This window comes from Pseudonaja textilis, chromosome 11, assembly GCF_049901715.1.
Source record: "Pseudonaja textilis isolate UNSWEBS1 chromosome 11, rPseTex1.2, whole genome shotgun sequence".
Classification (NCBI taxonomy): Eukaryota; Metazoa; Chordata; class Lepidosauria; order Squamata; family Elapidae; genus Pseudonaja; species Pseudonaja textilis.
In genome coordinates this window covers 22,057,973-22,078,039 of record NC_142000.1, presented here as the reverse complement: position 1 = coordinate 22,078,039, position 20,067 = coordinate 22,057,973, and the positions used below count along the sequence as shown (strand labels likewise).

Sequence of the window (20,067 nt, the reverse complement as noted above, 5' to 3'; positions counted from 1 at the left end):
GCACCCTGGGCCTGGCAGATCGGCCTTCCGCTTCGCGCACTCAAGGCCCTCTCCTCTTTCCCGATCCAGACGTGCCTGCTGATGCGCCAGCAACATGAAGCCGCAGCCTTGAACGCAGTGCAGCGCATGGAGTGGCAGCTGAAAGTGCAGGAGCTGGACCCTGCCGGGCACAAGTCGCTCTGCGTGAATGAGGTGCCCTCGTTCTACGTGCCCATGGTGGACGTGAACGATGACTTTGTGCTCTTGCCAGCATGACAGGACCGTGCCTGCGGACATTTTCACTGCAAACTGGCATAGGTGGGTGCCCACCCCCTAACTCTCCTCTCCAGGACGGGTGTAGGTGTTCACACACACACACACGCACACAGACACACACACGGACACACGGACACGACCGCTTGCTGATGAATCCCTAGTCAGACGAGGAGGAAGCAGAACATCTGTGACAAAACCATAAGTGGCGCTTTCTTCACGGAGCCCCAGGCGCTCTGGGATGCAGGCGCAGCGGAAGGAGAGGCGCAGCTCCTTCCCCGCCACCCACTGGGGCAGGAGCGGCCTGCGTACGGCGGCAGGTTCAGGACTTTGGGGGCAGGAAGAGAGACTTGACGGGTGCCGGGAGACTGGAGGCACCCTCTCTTGTGGGGAGCTGCAGCTGCCGCCAAGATTCGAAGCCGCCGCAGCCTTTGGTGCACTCACGATTTCTGCCGTTCGGAGCGCTTTGATTCTTCCATTTGCCTGCAGGTGGATCATCCCCAGGAGACCCTGCAGGGCTAAACTGTGGGGGTGGGGGCTTGTGGGGAGGTGGGGGTGGAAGAGGCAGGCAGTCCCCTTGGTTCCTGTTGCAGTCGGGCATCAGGAAGGCACCCAGCTGCACTCGGGGGACGGGGACGGGGGGACGGAGAAAGTCACCCCACCGGACCGGCAACGTGGGGCATCTTTCGAGCAACCCAGCCTGGGGAGGGAGGCCCCTCACCACAGAGACCAGAGACGTAAGTGGCGCAGAGCGAGGACTGTGCAATTCTGTTTTGAAGTGGAGTAAAATCCATGTGGTTTATATATATATATATATATATAAATATATATATATATAAATATATATTTTCCTTTAATCTTGGGCATTTTGTTTCTCTTTCTGAGACCATAACTTGAAAAAGAAAAAGATAAAACACTACAAGAGCCAATACTCGTATGAAAAGAAATTGTATCCCTTAAAAGCTGTACAGTTTTATATACATTAACAATGTACTTTTTGCTGCCTTCTAGATAATTTATTTTGCAACACATTACTGCACAGTTGTAAATAACTTATGTACTGTAACATCACTTTCAGTCATGTGTAAAGAAATAAATTAATTAATTAAAATGATCTTTGTATGTATAGTTCCCCCAAGGCAGTTCCCCACCCTTCCCCTTCTCTCCCACCTGGGCGCCAGGCGGCTCCTCCCGCCCCGTGCAGCGGACAGGCTGGCCGTGGCCTCCCTGGCTAGCGCTGAGCTTCCCTGGCTCGTCGCCGCACCACAGGTGGGTCTTGAGGGAGCTTCGTGCTCCCCTTCGGGGCCCAAGGAACCAGGCGGCTGCTCTGGGCAGACGTGGGCAGGCTAGGCTGAAGGGGGCCCTGTGGGCCTCAGCACGGGGGTGCAAGAGAGGCCGTGGCGGTCAAGCCGCTTGCAGTAAGGAAGGTACCTGTAAGGCCAACCCGGAGAGCCCCCTGGGGTTTCTGGGCCACCTTGGCCCCGGTTCCAAGTTGGGGATTGTCCAGTAGGATTAGGTAAGCCGGCAGTTCCAAGCACAGCGTGCTTTGCTCAGCCCTCCCCTGCGGCCAGAGGGGGCAGGGGGGCTCTTGAGAGGGTCCCTGGGCCAGGCAAGGAGGGCCCAGGCTGGGTGGGAAGGGAGCCAGGAGGGAGTCCCTGCCCCATTCTGTGACCGCTTTCTAGCGTGACGCTTACAGAAACCTTTGGGGACTGGCTTCCTCCAGACCTGGGCGGCATCGGCAGCCCTGAGTCTCGGGAGTTGCTGGCTGGCAAAGACTAGGGACTCTTCCCCCCAAATGCAGAAGTAAATTGATGAATGTGGGCCTGACACTCTGTAGCTTTGCGGGAGGTTTATCCCTGAACCTGCCTTGGTTTGGCCTCTGGCACTCGGACTCCAAATGAGCGGCTGGCACAGTGGTGGCCCCCTTGTGCTGGCAGAGAGGATCTTCCCTGCCCCGCCATTCAGAATCGGGGCAGTTGTCCATAGGGTAAAAGTTGCGAGGTAATTGGGGAGCAGAGAAGGGGGAGTCCGGGCCCTGCTCCTCCCCCTCCTCCTCCTCTTCCTGAGAGGCTGCTTGGCACCTCCTGGGGTTGGAGGCCGTTTCCCCCAATCTTTCAGCCAGCAGAGCCCTTCCGTAAGGCAGGTTGCAAAAGGCTTGCGGGGGGGCAGTTGGCCATTGGCCACGAGGGCCAGGACCCTCAGGTAACTGCTGGGAGGGCAGAAGTCTTCCCTCAAGGCTGAACCCCCCAGGAGTTCGGCCCAGCTGCTGCCTTGTGCATCTCTCCTGGCGGGCTCAGCTCCACCCAGTGCAGGTGGGGTAGGGCCCATAACCAGCCCATAACTCTTAGCAAGCAGTGCCGGGAAATGTTTCTTTTGGAAGGCAGAGGAAGAAGAGGGAAGCCTCCTGCCTAGAAATGCATAGGGGTTCTTCATCGGTGGCCGCCAGCCGGGCCTTCACGGACCGGGGGGGGGTTGGTTTCAGAGGTGGTGGGGGCGGCTTCCACCTCTGCCTCCTCTGTGAACCCGGACAGAGCCAAATTCTGGTTGAAAATGTGGTTCTCCCACTTCGTTCAACCGGGGAAGTATTTTTGAGTGGGGTTGGCAGCGCTCGGCCGCTGGTGGCTGATGAGCTCCACGTGAGCCTCTTGCAGGAACCAGTGGAAGGATTTGGGTCCTCCGGAAGCCCTTTTCCTGCAGGGGACGGGTCCCCTCGTAGTGGGGGGCTGCCCAGGACAGTTGCAAAGCTCTCCACCAATAAGGGGAAACGTTTAGCTAGTCCCCTCTCCTCGACGCCTCTCCTCGGGTTCCACCCCGGCTGTCCTTCTCTTTTTCTTCTTGGTAAGGATGGAAATCCCCTCTCCGCCCCCCACCCCCCCCCAAGCCTGAATCACGGCAGGAGCAGAGCACTGTGTGATCCCATGCATTCTGTTGATTTGGACACCAGTGTAAATACCCCTCATTGTTTGATCGCTTCTCCCAGACAGTTGTACATATACATGTAAATAACTCTCACAGGTCAATTCACACCCTTTTATTTGTACTCGTGCAACTTGCATAGAATGTGGAGTTAAACAGCAGCAGGGTGCATTGTTTGTAATGTAATCATGTATTTTTTTATTTTTTATTTTTTACCAATGTAGTTTGTGTACATATAGTTTGTCAGTGCTGGTGCTGCCAAGGGCACCATAAAACTGCCCTTTAGCTGTACAACTTCCTGCAGAAAGAGGCAAAGCAAATACAGGTGTTATTTTCTACAGTTGCATGTACAGAGAGAAGTGCAGAGATGCTGTTGTCCCTCAAGAGATAATGTTCATAAATAAATCTTTTTTTAAAAAAAGGACAGTGTGATACGGGCTCTTTTGATTCTTGCTGCTTCTCCGAACCTCCTCCGCCGCCTCATCCGCCGCCTCGCTCATATTGCTGGGGCTTGGGCGTTCCCGAGCCTTTCTACAGAGCGGGAAAAGGAAGGAGCAAAGACCTCGAATAAGACCGTAACCCAAAACCTACCAGGTTTCATGCGTCTCCCATCGTAGCCAGGCCCAGATTTTGCTGAGCGAGGCTGAAGAGAAGGAGGAAGTTACGTGGGAATCCGGAGTCCTGCCTAGTCCGTCCAGTTAAGACCCTGGATTCAAGGCAACCCTCGGGGTCTCCAGCGGACTGAACTGAGGCCCCCAAAAGCTGCTGCTGCTGCTGCCGCCGCCTCTGCGCCCTCTTCCAACTCGCCGTACAGTTGGCTGCGCTCCTTGGCTTCCTTCCCAACACACCATCGCGGAAGCTCCCCTTGGCTTTGAAGCCGAGGCATGGAGGGGGGCCTTCTCTGGGTTCTCAAAACTTGATGAAATCTTCACGCAAAACACCCCTTCCAAATTTTTCCTCATGTTTCTATCCCCAGGTTATTTTTCCGGATCAATCCCGGAATCTTCCCACTTTGGGCCCCTTTTATTATCAGAGGCGTGGAGGGAGCAGAGGCTGAGATCTGAACGGCTGAAGTCACTGGATTTCTATCCTTTCCCCAGATTATTTGTCCTCAAGTGTGTTTGCAAGACGTAGCTCAGTGCTTCCGTGTCCCCATGTTTCTATATACCCAGAAAGGGTCATGTTGCAACTCCTCCCTTTTTTCTAAACTTTTAATCCAAGAGACTGAGAAGACTGAAGTGTCACACAGACCCCTGTTGAAGCTGTTGTCCCTCGACTGGCAGAGTTGCATCTCCGAGCGAGTGATGTGGGCTCCTGTGATCCACTTTCCTTAGGATCCGTTGAAGACCACCCAGATATTTGTGCAGCCTGTTCAGTTTGGTTGGTTTGAACAGTGACTTCCTTTGTGGCTTGGCAAGTTGCGCTGACACACTGCTGCTCTCCCTGGATAAGCGGCTGCACACAAAAGCCGCAAAGTGCACAGATGTATTTTTTGGAAAACAACTTGACAGGGAATTGAAATAAAAGGTTCCCGTGATAACATTCTTTTCCAAAGGTAGCAATCCAACAAAACTGCCTTTTCCCCTCCTGCTGCCAGGTACTTCTGCACAACTTGCTCAAACGCAACCGGGAAGAAAAGCAACCACTTGTTGCAAGAGTGGAAAGCAAACAGACCAGCCCTTGGACACAGAACAGCCTGAAGGAGGTGAAGTCAGGCAGGGAAGCTGCTCAACTGGACTGAGCAGGTTTTTCTCGGCTGGCCAGCTGCTCCCTGTCCAGGAAAGGCCCTGCCCCACTCAGCCAACAAGGAGAGGCCCCACGGAAGGCGGGGAGGAGACCTTTGCAGGCCCCTGTCAGCCACAACTCACAGCTGCACAAGCAGGCAGCCTGCCTCCCCCCGTCCCCCCAACCAGCGGCTAACAGGGCAAATCTGCCCTTGAAGGAGCAGCTCCTCTCTTGGGACACGCAGCCCTGCCCCGACCCCGGTCCCGGAAGGGAAGGGAAGGAGCCCGAGAAAAAGCTGTCCCTGTGGAGCAGGCAACTCCCCCGGGGGTGGGGGCTGCAGCTGATCCATTCCCAGCTCTGGGCCATTTTGCCCAATACCAGCTGGACCGGCCGCCTCTTCCTCGCTCCCTTCTGCTCTGGGCCAGCCTGGAAACCCCTCTAGCAAGCAAGCAAGCAAGCAAGCAAGCGGGGAAGGCTGGGAGCAGCGGGAGAGCCAGCGAAGGGCGCCCGGGGATTCTGGGCTACCGGAAGGAGAGAAAGGGGCGGGGGGCAGCCAGGCCGAAGGTCACCGGTTGGCCCGCTTCGAAAGACCCCCCAGAAAGCGGCAGCTCCGCTCCGAGCCAGAGCGGAGGGGCGCAGGCGGGCCGGTTGGTGGCTGCCCCAGAGAGGCGGTCGACCCCGCCTCCCGCACCTCGGGGCTCAAGCCTGGGACGGGGGTGGGGGTGGGGGTGCGGAGATGGCCTCTGAGCAACTGCAGAGCGTCCCCGCAGCACCGCTGGATTCGCGGGCCCCCCTTGGCCCGCTTGGCTCCGGGGGAGGGAGGGGTCGGACAGCCCCTTCCTCGACTGGTCCGCTGGAGGCAGCGCCGCCCGCCCGTCGCTCACCGCGACAGCTGTCGCCGGCTGCGCCCCGCCCCGCCCCGCCCCGCCCGCCCGGCCGGAGAAAGGCCGCCGCCGCCGCCGCCCCCCGGTCCGCCCGTCTCTGGTTCCGCGGGGAAGCGCATGGACTTCGACGGGCAGGTGCTGCGCCGGGCGGGCGGCTTCGGGCGGCGGGCGCGCTTCCTGGCCGCCGCTTCGTGGCCGCCCAACGTGGCCCTGGCGCTGGGACTGGCCGCGGGGCTGCTCCTGGGCGCCGTCCCGCCGCACCGCTGCCGGCCGGACCCCGCGCTGCTCCCCGCCGCCCTGCGCAACGCCACCGGCCCGGAGCTGCTCAACGCCTCGGCGCCGCCGGGCAGCCGCTGCCTGCTCTACCGCTACCCGCTGCCCGGCGGCGCCCCCGGCCCGCCCAACGGCACCGGGCCCTGCACCCGCGGCTGGCAGTACGCGCTGCCCGCGGCCGGGCTCCGCTCCACGCTGGTCACGCAGGTGGGTCCGACGGCGCCCTTCGCCGGGCGGGCTCGTTTCCGGCCGGGATCTCCGGGAAAGCCGGCGGGAGGGGAGGAGCCCCGGCGGGGCTGCTGCTTCTCTGCTCACGGCCGCTTCCCCCCGCCCCCCCCGCAGTGGGACCTGGTGTGCGCCAAGCATTGGCAGGTGCCGCTGGAACAAACCACCCACCTCTTGGGATGGCTGGTCGGCTACGTGGCCCTCGGGGCGGCCTGCGACAGGTAAGGCGGCGGCGGCGAAGGCGCTGCTTCCCCAGGGGGCCTCTGGGCCCTCCGGTTATTTGGAGGACTGAGGACTGGCGGCTTGGCCCTCTGCTAGTATTATGGAGAAAGCCAAGGCTGCTTCTGTGCAGGCCTTGGCTTCTGTGGGTGTCCGGTGTGGCAGAGGCGGCGGCTCTCACCTGCAGGGCAGCTGCTACTTTCCAGGAAGAACTTCTTGATTTTTCATCCCATTTAATAAGATGATTCACGGGCCATGGTAGCTCAGCAAAGCCGCCCCAGGCCCAGGTTGGATTAAAAGCCAATGATTTCCTTCCGCTCTTAGCCAGCACTCTAGAGGTGGGAGACACTTGGCGGAGGGGGAAGCTCAGTGGGTTCGCATACTGAAATTCTAGCCGGTAGTTGTGACCCTGGACCTCTGATGCCCGCTGGGAGTCAGGGGGAGGGGCTGCCCACAGGCCTGAATGCAGACAGACCCCTGCAACAAGTTGCCTTCGGGAGGCACAAAGCAGCTTCCCTTTCCGTGGTGTGAATGCTGTCCGAGGCAGGAAAAGGGGTTTTCACAAAGAACGGTCCATTGGATAAGGTGGCCTTCTTTGGGATGACCAGCTGTAAAACCGATTTTGTGAAACCTGGCATTTTTCTGGGCTGCCTGGAGTGGAGTCTGGCAGCCCTCATGTTGGCCTTAGTGTGCACTGTGCAATGGTTTGTGTTGCCATTTCAAACCGAGGCCAAAATGGGTTGCAGCCCTGAGTTTTGCTCCCCCAGGACCCGTGATGGGAGCTGTCTCAGTGCAGGCAGGTGTGGACTTTACTCCTCTCCTTTTCCCCCCCATCCGTCCTTCCTCCCTGCTTCCCTCTCTCCTCCAGGTTTGGCCGTCGGAGCGTCTTTGCCCTCTCCTTGGTGCTGTCCGTCCCGCTGGGCTTCGGCGTGGCCCTGGCAGTGGACTACCTTATGCTGGTTATGATGCGGATGCTCTTTGGGGCCATGCTGGCGGGGGCCTTCCTCTCCCTCTACGTGGCCCGTGAGTCTCTTCCTGCCACCTGGCTGTGCTGCCCTCCAGGACAGGCGGGAAGCAGGCGGGACCCCACCAGGTCCTCCTTGCTTCCAAAATAGCCCTGGCGTTAGGCCTGTCTGCCCAGGCCGAAGGCGCCTTTGCCCCCAAATGGCATCTCCAGCCTTGGAGCGTTCCCTGGACTGAGAGGGGGACGGTCCCTGGTTTGGGGCTTCCCTGGTCAGGAGATGCTGTCCTGAAGTGCAGCTTCCTGGTGATCTGAGTGGCTCCTGTGGAGGTTGGTGGGTGCCCTGCCCCCACTTCTCCTGGGCAAGTGTGGGGAGCAGGTAGCCCTCTGGCATTGCTGAACTACTTCACGGCCTCCGTCCCCGTTGGCTGCTGAAGCTGGAAGCTCCAAGGCCCCCAGTGAGACTCAATGCCTTTGGTCTCGGCCAGAGCAGAGCCCCACTGATCTGGCCTCTTCTCCGCTCCCCTTCTGCCCCTCCTCAGGCCTGGAGCTGTGTGACCCTCCCCACCGCCTGATGGTCACGATGAGCGCCAGCTTCTTCTGGGTTGCTGGGCAGCTGCTCCTGCCGGGACTGGCGGTGGCTGTGGCCGAGTGGCGGCTGCTCCAGGGTGCCATCACACTGGGGCTGACCCTGGTGGCTGCTTGCTGGTGGTGAGTGTGCTACTAGTTCTGGATGCCGAGAGGGCCTGCCTCCCCCACTGCCCCCCCCTCCCTGGCTGCCTGGCCTCCTTTAGGGGGTGCACGCAGAGGACTCACTTCTCTGACGGAGCCAAGAGCGCCAAACGCGGCCCTACCCAGCCCGTGTCTCCTTCCCCAGGTCTCCCTCCCTCTTCCCCGAATCAGCCCGGTGGCTCTTGGCCACGCAGCAGCTGCAGAGAGGCAAGCAGGCCCTGCTGGACCTGGCCAGGGGCAACGGAGTCAGCCTGGAAAATGGCTCCCCAACAGGGGAGCCCCTCTTGGCAGGTGGGTCTCTCACTGGTCCTCTCGGGCCCCTTCCGGATATGGCTGGCTGCAGCGGAGGCAACCTGCAGCCCCAGACAGGGAGGAGCCCTTGAGTGGAGTCCATCAGAGGTGGGGAGGGCGGGGAAGCCTCAGCCAGTTGGGCCTGGGCTCCAGCTCTCCTTTTGTGCCCAGAGATGGACAGCCGGGCAGGAGGCGCCCCCAGAGCAGAGTATCACAGCATCTGCCGGATCTTCAGCACGAGGGTGGTGTGGAAGAACAGCCTCATTCTCGGCTTCACAGCGTGAGTCTTCCTGGGCGGGGCAAGTGTGGCTCTGGGCAGGCCCTCCCCCCTTCCTCCTCACGAGCTGCACTGGGGACCCCACACGACCCCCTCCCTCCCTGCGTACATAACCTCCTTCCCCACCAGGTTCATTGGGAGCGGCATCCGCCACTGTTTCGCCCGCAACTTGGCTCCGTACGAGCCTCGCTTTTACTTCCCCTACTTCCTGCTGGCGGGGAGCGAAGCGATGGCCGTCCTCTTCCTCTGCCTGACGGTGGATCACTTTGGCCGCCGGGCGGTCCTCCTCTTTGGCACCATCCTCACTGGTGTCTCCTCCCTGCTCCTCCTGGCCCTGATGCAGTGTAAGGAGACCCAGCTGCCCGGGGGGTGGGGGGGGTGGGGGGTTGGGGGCAAGCAGCCCCAGGAGTGGAAGTGACCCTGCTGGAGGGTGCTGGTCCTTGCGTTGCTGGGCCCTTGCGTGGGGCTTCCCCCTTCCCAGGCCTGGCCTTGTCCAGATGGAGTCTTAGCGATGCAACGTGGCTGGCTTGCTTGTGTGGCAGGAGGGGAGGCACAGCCGAAGGACGCTTAGCCAGCCTCTCAACCAGGCCCCTTCCCTCCCCTAGATCTGATGGCCTGGCTTGTCTTGGCGCTCTCCATCCTGGGCATTTTGGCATCTCAAGCGGTTGCTGCCCTCAGCGTCTTCTTTGCCAGCGAAATGCTGCCCACCGTGGTCAGGTGAGGAGGCGTCAGGTGTCCCTGCATTGGCAGACGGGCAGGGCCGGAGCCTGGAGCTCAACTTCCAGTGAGTCCCCCTGGGCCGACTCCCGGTCGGCTCGCCCTTGCTGCTGCTGCTGCTGCTGCCCAATGGGGCTCTTTTGCTTTGCAGGGGAGCCGGGCTGGGCCTCATCCTGGCTGCACACACGCTGGGCCAGGCGGCCACCCCCATGATGGACATCCAGCCCAGCCGGGGCTTCTTCCTGCACCACGTGGTCTTCGCCTCCTTCGCCGTCCTCTCAGTGCTCAGCGTCATGCTCCTCCCAGAGACCAGCCACCGGCCCCTGCCGGACTCCATGCAGGAGGGGGAGAGCCTGCACCGCCCACCGCTCTTCCACCCCTCCCGCCGCCATTGCCGCCGCCAGGACCAGCTACCGCTGCTCTCCACCCACACGGGGGCCAGCCCCTACGACCCTGAAAGCTACGCCCACCTGGTCACGGCCACCCAGAAGATGCTGGGCAGCCGCGTGGGGCCTGCTGGGGCTGGGGGGCGAGGCAGCCCACTGGGCCCAGAGACCTAAGAGCATGGCAGCGCCGGAGGAGAGTAGCGCTGCTGGGGCTGGACTGTCGGGGGCCTCAGGAGGAACTGGGCAGAGGAGAGGCTGACCCAGGGCCCCCCTTTTCTTGGACACGCAATAAACCGCACGCTGCCTTTATAGTTCACTTTTCTTGTGGAGTTTTATTGTCAGCCACAGCGAGCGCTGCCCCCACCCCAGAAATCCTACCCTGTTCCCCTGTTGAGACCCCCAAGCCTCTCCCCCTTCTGGCTGCAGCCACCTTGGCACCTTTGCAGCCTTGAGGGGAGCACAGCCAGGTTCACCCATAGTCCACCGGAAGCTGCTTTTCAGGCTGGGCCCCTGATCGGTTCTGATGTGGGGGGGGAGCCTGTTGCGGGGGGGCGGGGGGGGGGCATCTCTGCTTGCTTCCTGCAAGGCTGCCAGTCCTTGCTTCTCCCTGTTGGCTCTTTGGTTCCCTGGCAGGTGGAGGTTTTCTCACCCAGCCGCCCTCTTTCTTTAGGCCTGGTAACTCTCAGGGCCCCTGGAGGGGACGGGGGGGGAGGGGTCCTGGCTGGGGGAAACAAGGGGTTGCACTGGTGGTCCTGGGGTCCCTGGACTGTCCTCCAGCAGCTGCCAGCAGAATCTCAGCCGGCAGCCAGGGAAGGCACCTGGGAGCCTCTGCCCGCTGGGCACACAGGTGGGTCCAGCTGCAGATGGAGCCGCAGTTGGCAAGGCAGCGGCTGGAGGGGGGCTGCCTCTGGGCTGCAGGGAGAAGCCAGCTTGGCCCATTGTCCAGTCAGGCCTTGCTGCTCCTCCTGCCCCTACTGGCCGTACAGCTCGGCCAGGCGCTGGAACCGTGGCCCCCATTCGTGGAGGTGGTCGTAGTCCTGGTCTTCGTCTCCCAGGCTGGATAGGATGGAGCTGAGGGAGCCGCTGGCCGAACAGGCCCCCTCGTAGTCGTAGATGAGAGCCGTGTCATAGGGGGGCACACTGGGGTCCCTGTCGGCTGCTTCCAAGCCCTGCGCAGGAGACAGGAGCAGCTCCAGGGGGGCCAGGGCTGGGAGAGGCCCGAGAGGCCTTCTAGTCCAGCCCCTTGCTCAAGGCAGAGGCCCTCAGGCCACCCCCATCAAAGGAAGGCCCCCCAGCCCAGTTCTGGAAACCTCCAGGGACAAGGCAGATTCAGGGAAAGCCGGGCGGGGACCCCCGGCCTTCACCCCACCCTCCCGGCCAGCCTCCTCGCTGCTCTTCACCTCATTGATGAAGTCCTCGATGTCAGAAGGGCATCGCTGCAGGTACTGCTGGGACAAGGCGCAGCTGTGGGGGGCCTCCCTCCGCCGAAGGGGCTTCCCCCGGGGGGTCGGGGGCCGGAAGAGGTCAGGGTCACGCAGCTGGGAGAGATCGTAGGCCTCCTGCGGGCAGAGAACGAGGCACGGCCTCCATGACCCCATGGCCGAGAGGCGGGAAAGGAACCGGCCCCATGCAGCCCCCCCGGCCGGTCTCACCTGGTCCTCTTCACCGCCCCCCTGCTCGTCATAGTTGACGATGTTGTCGCGCAGGTCATCCTGCCAGGCGCCCAGCAGCCCCTTGCGCAGAGCCTGCCGGCGGGAGTGCTTCAGCCCGGCCACCAGCAGCACCAGCACTGCCCAGAGAAGGCGGGTCAGAGGCCCCTGTGCCCCCCCCCAGGCCTCCCAGTGCCCAGTGCGGGCAGCCTCCTCCCCACCCCTGAGCTGCCAGCTCTTCCTGTGGGCACCCTCCCTCTCTAGACTGCCCTGCCCAGCCCATGCCAGGCCTGCCTGGGGAAATAACATGAGCCCACATTCACACACACACACACACATGCACAGCTGCAGCGAAATGGGGAGGGGGCCTTGGGGCCAGGGTCTTTCCTCTCCCCTCCCCCCGAGGCCCAGAAATAGGACCTGCACCCACTGGATTTACAGATCCACCAACCTCCCAGCACTGAGCCCCTTTCCCCTCCCCTGAGCGGGGGGCAGAGGCCCAGCCCCTCCCGCTTCCTCCCCTCCGGTCCCGCTTCAGCCTCCAGGCACTTACGCAGGAGGAGGAGGGCACTGCAGAGGATGGCCAGCAGGCCGCCCAGACTGAGGCCTGCCCTGGCGCCCAGGGTGGCCTCCGCCTGCGCCCCACAGGTGCCCCACCGGCTGCAGGCACAGACGGAGACGTTCAGCAGCTGCTCTCGCACCCGAGGCGGGATCCCGGAGTCTCTGACCAGCAGTGGCAGCACGTGGAGCCCCTCGGCCACGTCCACGGGAGGCCGCAGCAGCACGTGGGTGTCTGGAGTGGGTGAGGGGAGCAGGGAGGGGGCTTCAGATGATTGGTAGCCGTGAAATTCCCCCCCTCCCCACGCCTGGGTCGAGCTCTGCCCCCCATCACACATGCCCCCCAGGAAAGCCCACTACCGTTGGGGTGGCTGAGAGTCCAGTTGTGGCCACTGCTGAGGGTGAAGTGGAAGCGGAAGGGCCCAGCGTGGGGCGCCAAGTCCTGGTCCGTGGCGCTCAGGACCAGGCTGCCCCCTTCCCGGCACAGGGACCCCATGGTGGGGAGGAGGGCGGGCGCATGGTCGTTGACCTCCAGCACCTCGACGGAGAGGGTCCCAGTGGCTGTGAGGGGAGGGGTCCCTGAGGGAGAGAGGGAGGGAGGGAGGGAGGTGTGAGTCCAGCTGACCTCGGGGCAACGTCCACGCAGAGGGGCTCTTCTCTTTCGCCCATGGCTGCCAAAGGAGACCCCAGCCCTGGCTAAGGACCCTCCCCGAGTCCAAGGCCGGCTCAGCTGTTCCTTTGAAAGGCCAGGGCCCCTTGCTTGCTCTCCCCCCTCCCCTCCCTCCCCTGCCCACCCACTCACCGTTATCCACAGCCAGGATCTGTGCGACGTACCAGCCATCCAGGAAGGTTGACCGCGGGGGTACTTGCTGGCGGGCTTCCACCCGGCCAGAATCGGGGTCCACCTGCAGCCAACTGGCCAACCCAGAGGCCTGCAGGAACCTGGGGAGAGGAGGGGGCTTCAGGGATGCACGCACCCACCCTCCCCCCTCTATGTGCAAGGCTTGCTTCTCGAAGGGCAGAGGACAGAAAGGCCCCCTCCCCAACTTGCCAGATTCCCCCGGAAGGTTCCTCTGAGATCCCAGTGGGGGGCAGGGAGACACGGCCCAGCAGGGTCTGCTCTTAGGGATGGATGGGGCTAATGAGGACTAGAGACTTCACCCTTCCAACAAAAAGGAAACGGGGGTTGCGTTTGCTGGATTTCGCCCGGGCAGAACCTCCACCGGCCAGCTTGGCTTGGGCTCACCTGAGCTGCTGAGCTTGTTGGGTGTCTGGGTCCCTAGCACGGAGGAGGCTGATCTGGGTGCCGGCAGCTGCTCCCTCGTTCACCCTCCCCCTGCAGGGGTTGTCCAGGAAGAAGGGGGGCTCGTTGGCATCCACCACCTGGAGCTGCACCCTGGCCAAGGCGTGGGCGGCCTTGGGGGCCGAGGGGTGCAGGGGGCTCTGGTTCTGCACAGAGACCAGCAGCTCATAGCGGCTCTGCTCCTCGTAGTCCAGGGCCTGGCAAGTGGGAGGGAGACGGGCATGGGAGGCGCCAGCTCTTTCCTGGGGGCTCCTGCTGCACACCCAGACACCCCCTTGGCCTTTGCGCTCTGCCTGCCCCCCACCGTCCTGCTGCAGAAGGGGCCTCCGCGCTTGGCCATTCCCGCTTCCCCTGGAAGGCTGGGCCTGCTCTGCTTCAGCTTCTGGGACGCTCCAGGCAGCCACCGGCCCTCGACAGGCAGGGAGGAGCTGCTCCCTCCTGGGCCAGCCCCCCCCTCCCCCCCTGCCCCAGTCCCGAGCAGAGCCTGGCCCTTCCTGACCTTGGCCAAGGAGATGACCCCCTCATTGGTCAGGGGGTCGGGGTGGATGGAGAAAGCTCCTCGGGGGTCCCCCTCCAGGATGGTGAACTTGGCCAGCCAGTTGGGGGAGCCTGGCTGGTCTTCGTCCTGCACCGTCAGCCGGCCCACCTCCACGCCCTGCCGGTTCTCGGGGGCCTCCAGGTGGAACTGCAAGAGAAGCGGGGCAGTGTGAGGAGAGGGGAGAAGAAGGAGAGGGGTGGCGGAGGGCGGCCCCACCAGCAGTGGCCTCCCGTGGGGCAGCTGAAGGGGGCCAGAGGGGGGGTACCTTGGCTCCATCAGCCCCAGATCCTAACAGCTGCTCGGGGAGAGGCATTCCCCAGCCAGCTCGCCCACCCAGCCGCTCCAGTCTTGAGGGCTTCCAGGTGGGACCAGGTTGCAGGGCAGCAGCTAACCTCCCGTAGCAAGGAAGGCCCGGTTCACACGTCAGGTCCTCCCGTGATGCTGGCTGGGGGGGCTCAGGAACCTCACCCTGCAAGCTCTTGACCCTCCTCCTCCTCCTGTGCCGGGGACCTCGCCCGGCAGGCCTTGAACGGGATGCTCAAGGAAGGGAGCCATGCAGGGGGGGCCGGGGGGGGCGGTGTAACCCTGCCTCTGCACTGTCCTCTCCCCACCTCAGCCGACGTGAATTCGGGGGGGTGATCGTTGATGTCTTCCACATAGATGGCCGCTGTGGCTGTGGTGGTCAAGCCTTCTCCAGCCATGTCAGCCACTTGGAGTGTCAAGTTGTAGCTGCCCATCACCTGGTCCAGGAGTTTGCAAATCAAATCAAACAAAACGTTGGCTAACAAACGCATCGTATTTTCTCAGCTAGATCTTTTAGATACTATTCTGTGCAATCCTTAATAATAAAATAAATCCAAGCCTTGTTGCTAAAAATAGAGCCATAATAAATACTCGGTGAATGATTTGATTTTGTAGGATAACTGGGGAACATTTTAATAATTCCTAAAGATTCTACGTAGTTGAAATACTGCACAAGAGAAATGTGGCACTGTAATTAGCACCTCCCGCCTCCCTTTTCCTTCCCGGTTTGTGCCAGCTGCTCGTCCGTCCTTTGTGGCCAGGAGCAGCCTCCGGGCACAAGGGAGGAGCCCATACCTCGCGGTCCAGCCCATCGCGAGCGACTTGGATTTCCCCAGAGAGCTCATTGATGGCAAAGAGCCCCGCCCCTTCTGGGCCCAGGATGGAGTACCGCAGAGCCGCGTTGTCTGTCTCGGGGTCATCGGCATCCGTGGCTTCCGCCTTCAACACAAACGTCCCTGGAAAGCACAGAGCGCTTTGAGCGCAGCGGGCGGAGAGGCAGCCGGGCGCAGCTTCTCTCACCACTGACCCGTTTCTAGGGCCTCTTCGGAAGCACGACATTCGCGCACCCAGCCCAGGGTTTGCTCTGCCATGTGATCCAGCCCCCCGCTCAGGGGTCATGGGGCAGCCACGGGAGGACCGAGCCTGGGGGGTCATGATGGCCACGTTTAGCGTTGCTATACTATTTGTGCTTCCGGGGGCAGCCAGAAATTGCACAGGTAGAGCTGCTTCCGGGCACTTCTGCAAACGGGCACATTAAACAGAGGGTTCGGCGATCCAGGTCTGCTCAAGGACGGAGGTGCCCTGGGAACATTGAATGCACCCCATTTCCAAATGAGGGCTGGGCCCTCGTTCGGGTCACCAAGAGTGACCGTGACCAGGGAGCAGCCGGAAGGTCCTGCCAGCCGGGTCGAAGGAGAACCGGTGCTGCAGAACCGGTCCTGCCTCCTGGAAGACGTTTGGCCAGACCGAGGGGGAGGTGAGGGGGGTCCCACCTGGCTCGGCCCCTTCCACCACCTGCCCTGTGAACACGTCCCGCTGGAAGAGGGGCCGGTTGTCATTCTGGTCCAGGACGACGATCTCCAGGTCGGTGGGGTCTTCCAGAGGCACCCCGCCCAGATCGAGGGCAAAAGCCTTCAGCTGGTTATGGGGAGAAAGGGGGGAGGCCCATCTCAACTGGGGAAGGCAGCCTCTGCTCCACTAGGGGACGCGGGGCAGCTTAGCGGGCAGGAAGGGCACTTCTGGAGGGTTCGAGGGAGGTCGGCGGACTTTCTGCCTCCTCCCCTTGGATGGAAATGGGTGGGGGGCAGGAAGGACCCAAACATCCGGACTGATCAGAGTCCAACCCCCACCCCCCTTCCTTACCCGAAAGCGATCGTGTTTTTCCCGATCCAGCACGGTGTTGAGGTAGACCTTGCCACTCCGGTTGTCGATGGAGAAGATGTCCTTGGGGTCTTCATCCACCCCGGGGCCCTTAATGCTATAGACCACGACCCCCGGCTGCTGCTTGTCTGACTTAATCTGCAGAGAGGGAACCGGCCCCGGGAGGGGGGGGGAAAGGGGGTGAGAAGGCCTCCCCCAGACTCTTTCCCTCTCCCCCCTCCCCCCCACCTGAAGCTGGGTACGGCCGGAATCCCACCCGCCTTAGACAGCAGGTGCTGCCGACTCAGACTTATTGCCCAGGGACAACTCGGGCTGCAGCTTCGGCCAAAGTTCTTCCAGCTGTTCTACAGATGTCAGGAGTGAACACGGGGCTTGTGGCGCGCAGAAGGCGGCCCTTGCGGGGAAATGATGAGTGGGATCCGCTGGGCATGGGGGGCTCAGGCCCAGAACCGCCACGCATCCCAAGGAGGATTGGGGACGCCCGTCCCTCACGACGCCCATCCCCAAGGCTTGCAAAATGGCGCCAACTGGGGGGGGGTCACCTCTGGGCTGCGGAGGATGGAGGCCCTGGCCTTGCAAAGCAGCCGGGCGGGGCGGGTGGCCAGAGAGGGGCTCAGCGCTGGACTGACAGTAGCTGTCCACCCACCCACCCAGCCACCCCCTCCTCCTCCAAGAGAGGCCCAAGGCTAGAGGAGAGGCACAGCCGCCGCAGCGAAGAACCGTCCTTCCCTCCTCAAACTCTGCCTGCCAATCTCAGCTGCCCCCCGTCTCTCCTACCCACCTGGACCAGGAGGTGGGGCAGCCGCCGGTGGTTCTCGGGGAGGCTGATGGGGGGGATGACCCAGGCCCGCTTGACCCTCCTCGTGGCCGCCTTCTCCCGTGGCCACAGCTGCAGAACCGGATGGCTGTGAGGAGCCTCCCCTCTGGCACCCCAGGCGGCCTCCTCCTGGGAAGGGAAAGAAACGGCCGGTCAAGGGGGCGGCTGCGGCCGGTGTGGGAATGGGCCAGGAGAAGGGCGGCCTTGGCAAAGAACCAGAAGGAATCCAGAGGCCGCCTCTTCCCTTGCCAGGACATTCTGCTAACAAAAGGAGGCTGATGCCCTGGGACAGGTGCGGCCAGAGTCCCTGCGGTCCCCCCCCCCGCCCCCGCCACTGCTAAGTCGCCCTGCCCCACTGCAGGGATCAGTCCCCAGACGGGGCTCAGTTGGGCAGCAGCTGCGCTCAGGCCTTGCAAGGGAGGGTGGAAGCTCTCCTGGCTCAGAGCAGGGAGGGGGCAGAGTTTTGCTGGGGAGGAATCAGTCGTGGCTGGAGAGGGATGCACGTTTCTTCTTGGATTAGGCGAGTTGAGAGCCTCCCACCGCCTGGAAGGCCAGGAGGGTCCCTGAGGGGGGCCTGGCTTCCTTCCCCTTCCTTTCCTTAGGCAGGGCAAGGCAGCATTTGGGGAAGAAAAACCGCCGCCAGGTTGGCCGTGACCATAGTGCTTGTGATGGGACCTCCCGAAACCCAAGAAGGGGCCTTCTCAGCACCCCCCCCCCTCAGAGGCCGGGCAGGGGCTCCAGCCAGGAAGCCCAGCAGACGCAAGGGGGCCGGGGCTGCTGCTCTTCCCCCTCCCCCCAAGCCCCCAGCCCTGCCTTCCCTGGGATTTCTCAGCCAAGCCTCCTCATCCCAAGGCAGCGGCTGGGACTTCCGGCATTCCTCCCCTGACTTTGTTTCGGGAGAATTCGGCCTCTGGCCCTTTCCCACATGACAGCATCACGGCGCTCCAGACCCTCGGTGTCAGGCACACCGGCCACAGCCTCCTCAGAGCCTCCATGCGTTTCCCTAGCCAATGGTCAAGATCCTGGTCCTACTGGGGCTACTTCCTGCCCGAAACAGGTCTGTTGGGAAACCACGGCCTCTAAGCCAACTTTAATTAAAAGCCGTTCTACTGTAGCATCAGTTTGGAAGCCTGACCGGAGCATGAACCATAAAACATTCCTCAGAATCCAGGGCGGTCACGAGACTTTCAGGAAGCCGCTTCAAACAGACGTGGGAAAAATCGGATCTTCGTCCCATTTGCCCCGAGGCTGCCCCCGAGAAGACCCCCTTTAAAGCGTTTTGTGCTTGGAGGGGCCTGGTGGGGGTGTCCACGGCCCTCGGACCTTGGATCCAGGCAATGCGCTGTCTGGATCTGCAGGGAGCCTGGCAAAGCCCAGCAGGCTGGTCCCTTTGCTGGACAGAGACGCTGTGCAGGCTGCCCAGACTTCACCCGCCACCCTGGGGGCCACGCAGAGGGACCCTCCCTTCTCCGGCCTTGGAACGGGGCGCCTCCCTGCCCAGCTCTGAATTCCTCCCCAGCAGGTGGCTGAACAAATGCAGGAGCTGCTGGTGGAAGAATGCCGCCTCCCCCCCCCACTCCCAGACACGGGGCAGGGCGGTCCTCTCCTCTCCTGCTGGGGGGGGGGGAGGCGTGCAGGGGGCTTCCCCAAGTTGGCGCCCTTCTGAGATGCTGGAGATGCTCAGTTGATGGGAGAAGCAAGTCAGCAGTTTAAATGCCCCCACCCGGAAAACCACAGATTTAGGAGGGGGGGGTCTTAGAAATGTGGGGTCCTACCAGCCATCCCAGCTTAAGTCTCCAGGGGCAGACAAGAACTTGCGGGGAGGGAAGATGCCCTGTGCCCTTCCTTGGCCCCTCCCTGCAATCCCCCCAGTTAAACCTCACGGCAAAGCAGATCTAATGCAAGCCACATTGCAGCCCACTCCCCACCCAGCCCCAGCCGAGGGCTCGCATTCTTCCCCTCCCAGCTGTCTCCCCCCACATTCCAGGCTCCTGTTGTCTTGGGGCAGCTGGCAGAGGCGGTGGGGGCGCCTCCTGCCCTCCCTGGGCAAAGAGCCGCCTAGCTAGGACAAATGCCCACCATTTCCCGCCTTCTCCATCGCCCAAAGGAGCATTGACATTGCCCCACGGGGGGACGGCGGACGGGACAGGACGACTTCTGGGTCTTTTGAGGGGAGGAGGGCTCCCCCCAGCTTTCAAAACCACTTTGCCCCGGTGCAGGGAAGCTCCCACATTGCCCTCCGTGTGGTGCCCAGCCAGCTTCAGGACTGCCATCCTGGCCCTGCACAGGTGTTGCCACCACTTGGATCGCAACCAAGCCAGAAGGATCCTCCTCTGGGCAGGCAGGACCCTGGCAATGGGCTCTCGCCCAGCCCGGCCCTCCGGCAGGGGCTGTCCCTCCCACAGATCAGCCCCAAGAGCTGGAGGAGAGGCCGAGGCACCAAGTCCTGCCACATGGTCTCTGCAGTCCACAGCAGGATTCCCTCCCCACAGCAGAAGAAAAGGCTGCAGGGCGGCTAGGAGCTGCCCCCTCCCGGGAGGATCTGCGGACTCTCCGCCTGGGAGCCCCCCTGGTCCGGCAGCAGATCCTCGGCCGGATCCCTTCCGAGAGAGCTGGGAGAGCCACCCTCTGGCCCTGAAGCCCACCTGCACGGCTGGGGTCTCCTGGGAACAGGGTGAGGCCGCAGGAGCCCCAAAGAAGCCAGGCACGTCGAGCCCCGGTGAGCAGGGACCGCAGCCCCACCTCGCCCGGCTTACCTGAGCCACAAGGGTGGCCAGGAGGCAGGCGCTGAGCCAGAAGACGGGGACCATCCTGGGGGTCGCCTGGCCAGACGCTGCTGGAACCCTGCTTGCTGCTCTGCCTGGGCCAGGAGCTAAAATGGCCTCGGCCGGCCGGCTGTGACAGACAGCACATGTGTTGGGGCTGGCCCAGAGGCTGGGAGAGAAGGGCCGGATGGGCTGAGCCGAGGGGGCGGGCGGGGGGCAGGGAATCCGGGGGAGAAGAGCCATTCCAGGGAGAAGCCGCAGGGGAAGGGGGGCGGCTCTGCGCAGCCATGGCCACAGGCGTTATTCCCCTGGCAAACGGTGGGGCTCAACTTCCGCCCGGTGCCTGCGTTTCCCAGGCCGCTTCCAGAGGGGTTGCTCAGTGCCGGGGGGTGATT

General features: G+C 62.6%; 3 protein-coding genes across 6 annotated transcripts in view; 2 read left to right on the top strand and 1 right to left on the bottom strand.

Annotated features, from left to right (window-relative positions):
* ANKRD11 (ankyrin repeat domain 11) overlaps positions 1 to 1,363 on the top strand; it is a 111,358-nt gene extending 109,995 nt beyond the window's left edge. For all 3 annotated transcript variants that reach the window (XM_026719746.2, XM_026719744.2, XM_087940282.1), the window contains one exon: positions 70 to 1,363. In XM_026719746.2, the coding sequence (XP_026575531.1) occupies positions 70 to 255 (186 nt within the window). In that variant the 3' untranslated portion in view covers positions 256 to 1,363. The remainder of the gene's footprint in view (positions 1 to 69) is intronic.
* A 3,855-nt stretch (positions 1,364 to 5,218) lies between these two features.
* Positions 5,219 to 10,174, top strand: SLC22A31 (solute carrier family 22 member 31). 2 transcript variants are annotated; one of them, XM_087940304.1, is made up of 9 exons: positions 5,219 to 6,257; positions 6,393 to 6,496; positions 7,363 to 7,517; positions 7,998 to 8,166; positions 8,333 to 8,478; positions 8,650 to 8,758; positions 8,885 to 9,099; positions 9,361 to 9,472; positions 9,624 to 10,174. In XM_087940304.1, the coding sequence occupies exons 1-9, from the start codon at positions 5,895 to 5,897 to the stop codon at positions 10,030 to 10,032; spliced, it is 1,782 nt and encodes a 593-aa protein (XP_087796430.1). In that variant the 5' UTR covers positions 5,219 to 5,894; the 3' UTR covers positions 10,033 to 10,174. The 2 variants fall into 2 exon arrangements, with proteins under 2 accessions (XP_087796430.1, XP_087796431.1); XM_087940305.1 differs by lacking the exon at positions 8,885 to 9,099 and having other exon boundaries at positions 5,834 to 6,257.
* Positions 10,164 to 19,817, bottom strand: CDH15 (cadherin 15). The gene is made up of 14 exons (XM_026719751.2): positions 19,664 to 19,817; positions 16,872 to 17,036; positions 16,073 to 16,228; positions 15,703 to 15,847; positions 15,005 to 15,165; positions 14,518 to 14,646; positions 13,868 to 14,053; positions 13,312 to 13,565; positions 12,868 to 13,007; positions 12,426 to 12,644; positions 12,061 to 12,300; positions 11,511 to 11,647; positions 11,259 to 11,417; positions 10,164 to 11,027 (listed from the first exon to the last, which is right to left on the bottom strand). Exons 1-14 carry the CDS (start codon positions 19,715 to 19,717, stop codon positions 10,830 to 10,832), a joined length of 2,343 nt encoding a protein of 780 aa, XP_026575536.1. The 5' UTR covers positions 19,718 to 19,817; the 3' UTR covers positions 10,164 to 10,829.
* Positions 19,818 to 20,067: the final 250 nt, after the last annotated feature.

Coding starts and splice junctions, on each gene's coding strand:
- SLC22A31 (XM_087940304.1), top strand. CDS start 5,895: ATGGACTTCGACGGGCAGGTGCTGCGCCGGGCGGGCGGCTTCGGGCGG. Junction 6,497..7,362: donor CTCGGGGCGGCCTGCGACAG/GTAAGGCGGCGG, acceptor TCTCTCCTCCAG/GTTTGGCCGTCGGAGCGTCT. Junction 9,473..9,623: donor ATGCTGCCCACCGTGGTCAG/GTGAGGAGGCGT, acceptor TTTGCTTTGCAG/GGGAGCCGGGCTGGGCCTCA.
- CDH15 (XM_026719751.2), bottom strand. CDS start 19,717: ATGGTCCCCGTCTTCTGGCTCAGCGCCTGCCTCCTGGCCACCCTTGTG. Junction 14,054..14,517: donor CCGAATTCACGTCGGCTGAG/GTGGGGAGAGGA, acceptor CTTCTCTTGCAG/TTCCACCTGGAGGCCCCCGA. Junction 11,418..11,510: donor GGGGCGGTGAAGAGGACCAG/GTGAGACCGGCC, acceptor CTCTGCCCGCAG/GAGGCCTACGATCTCTCCCA.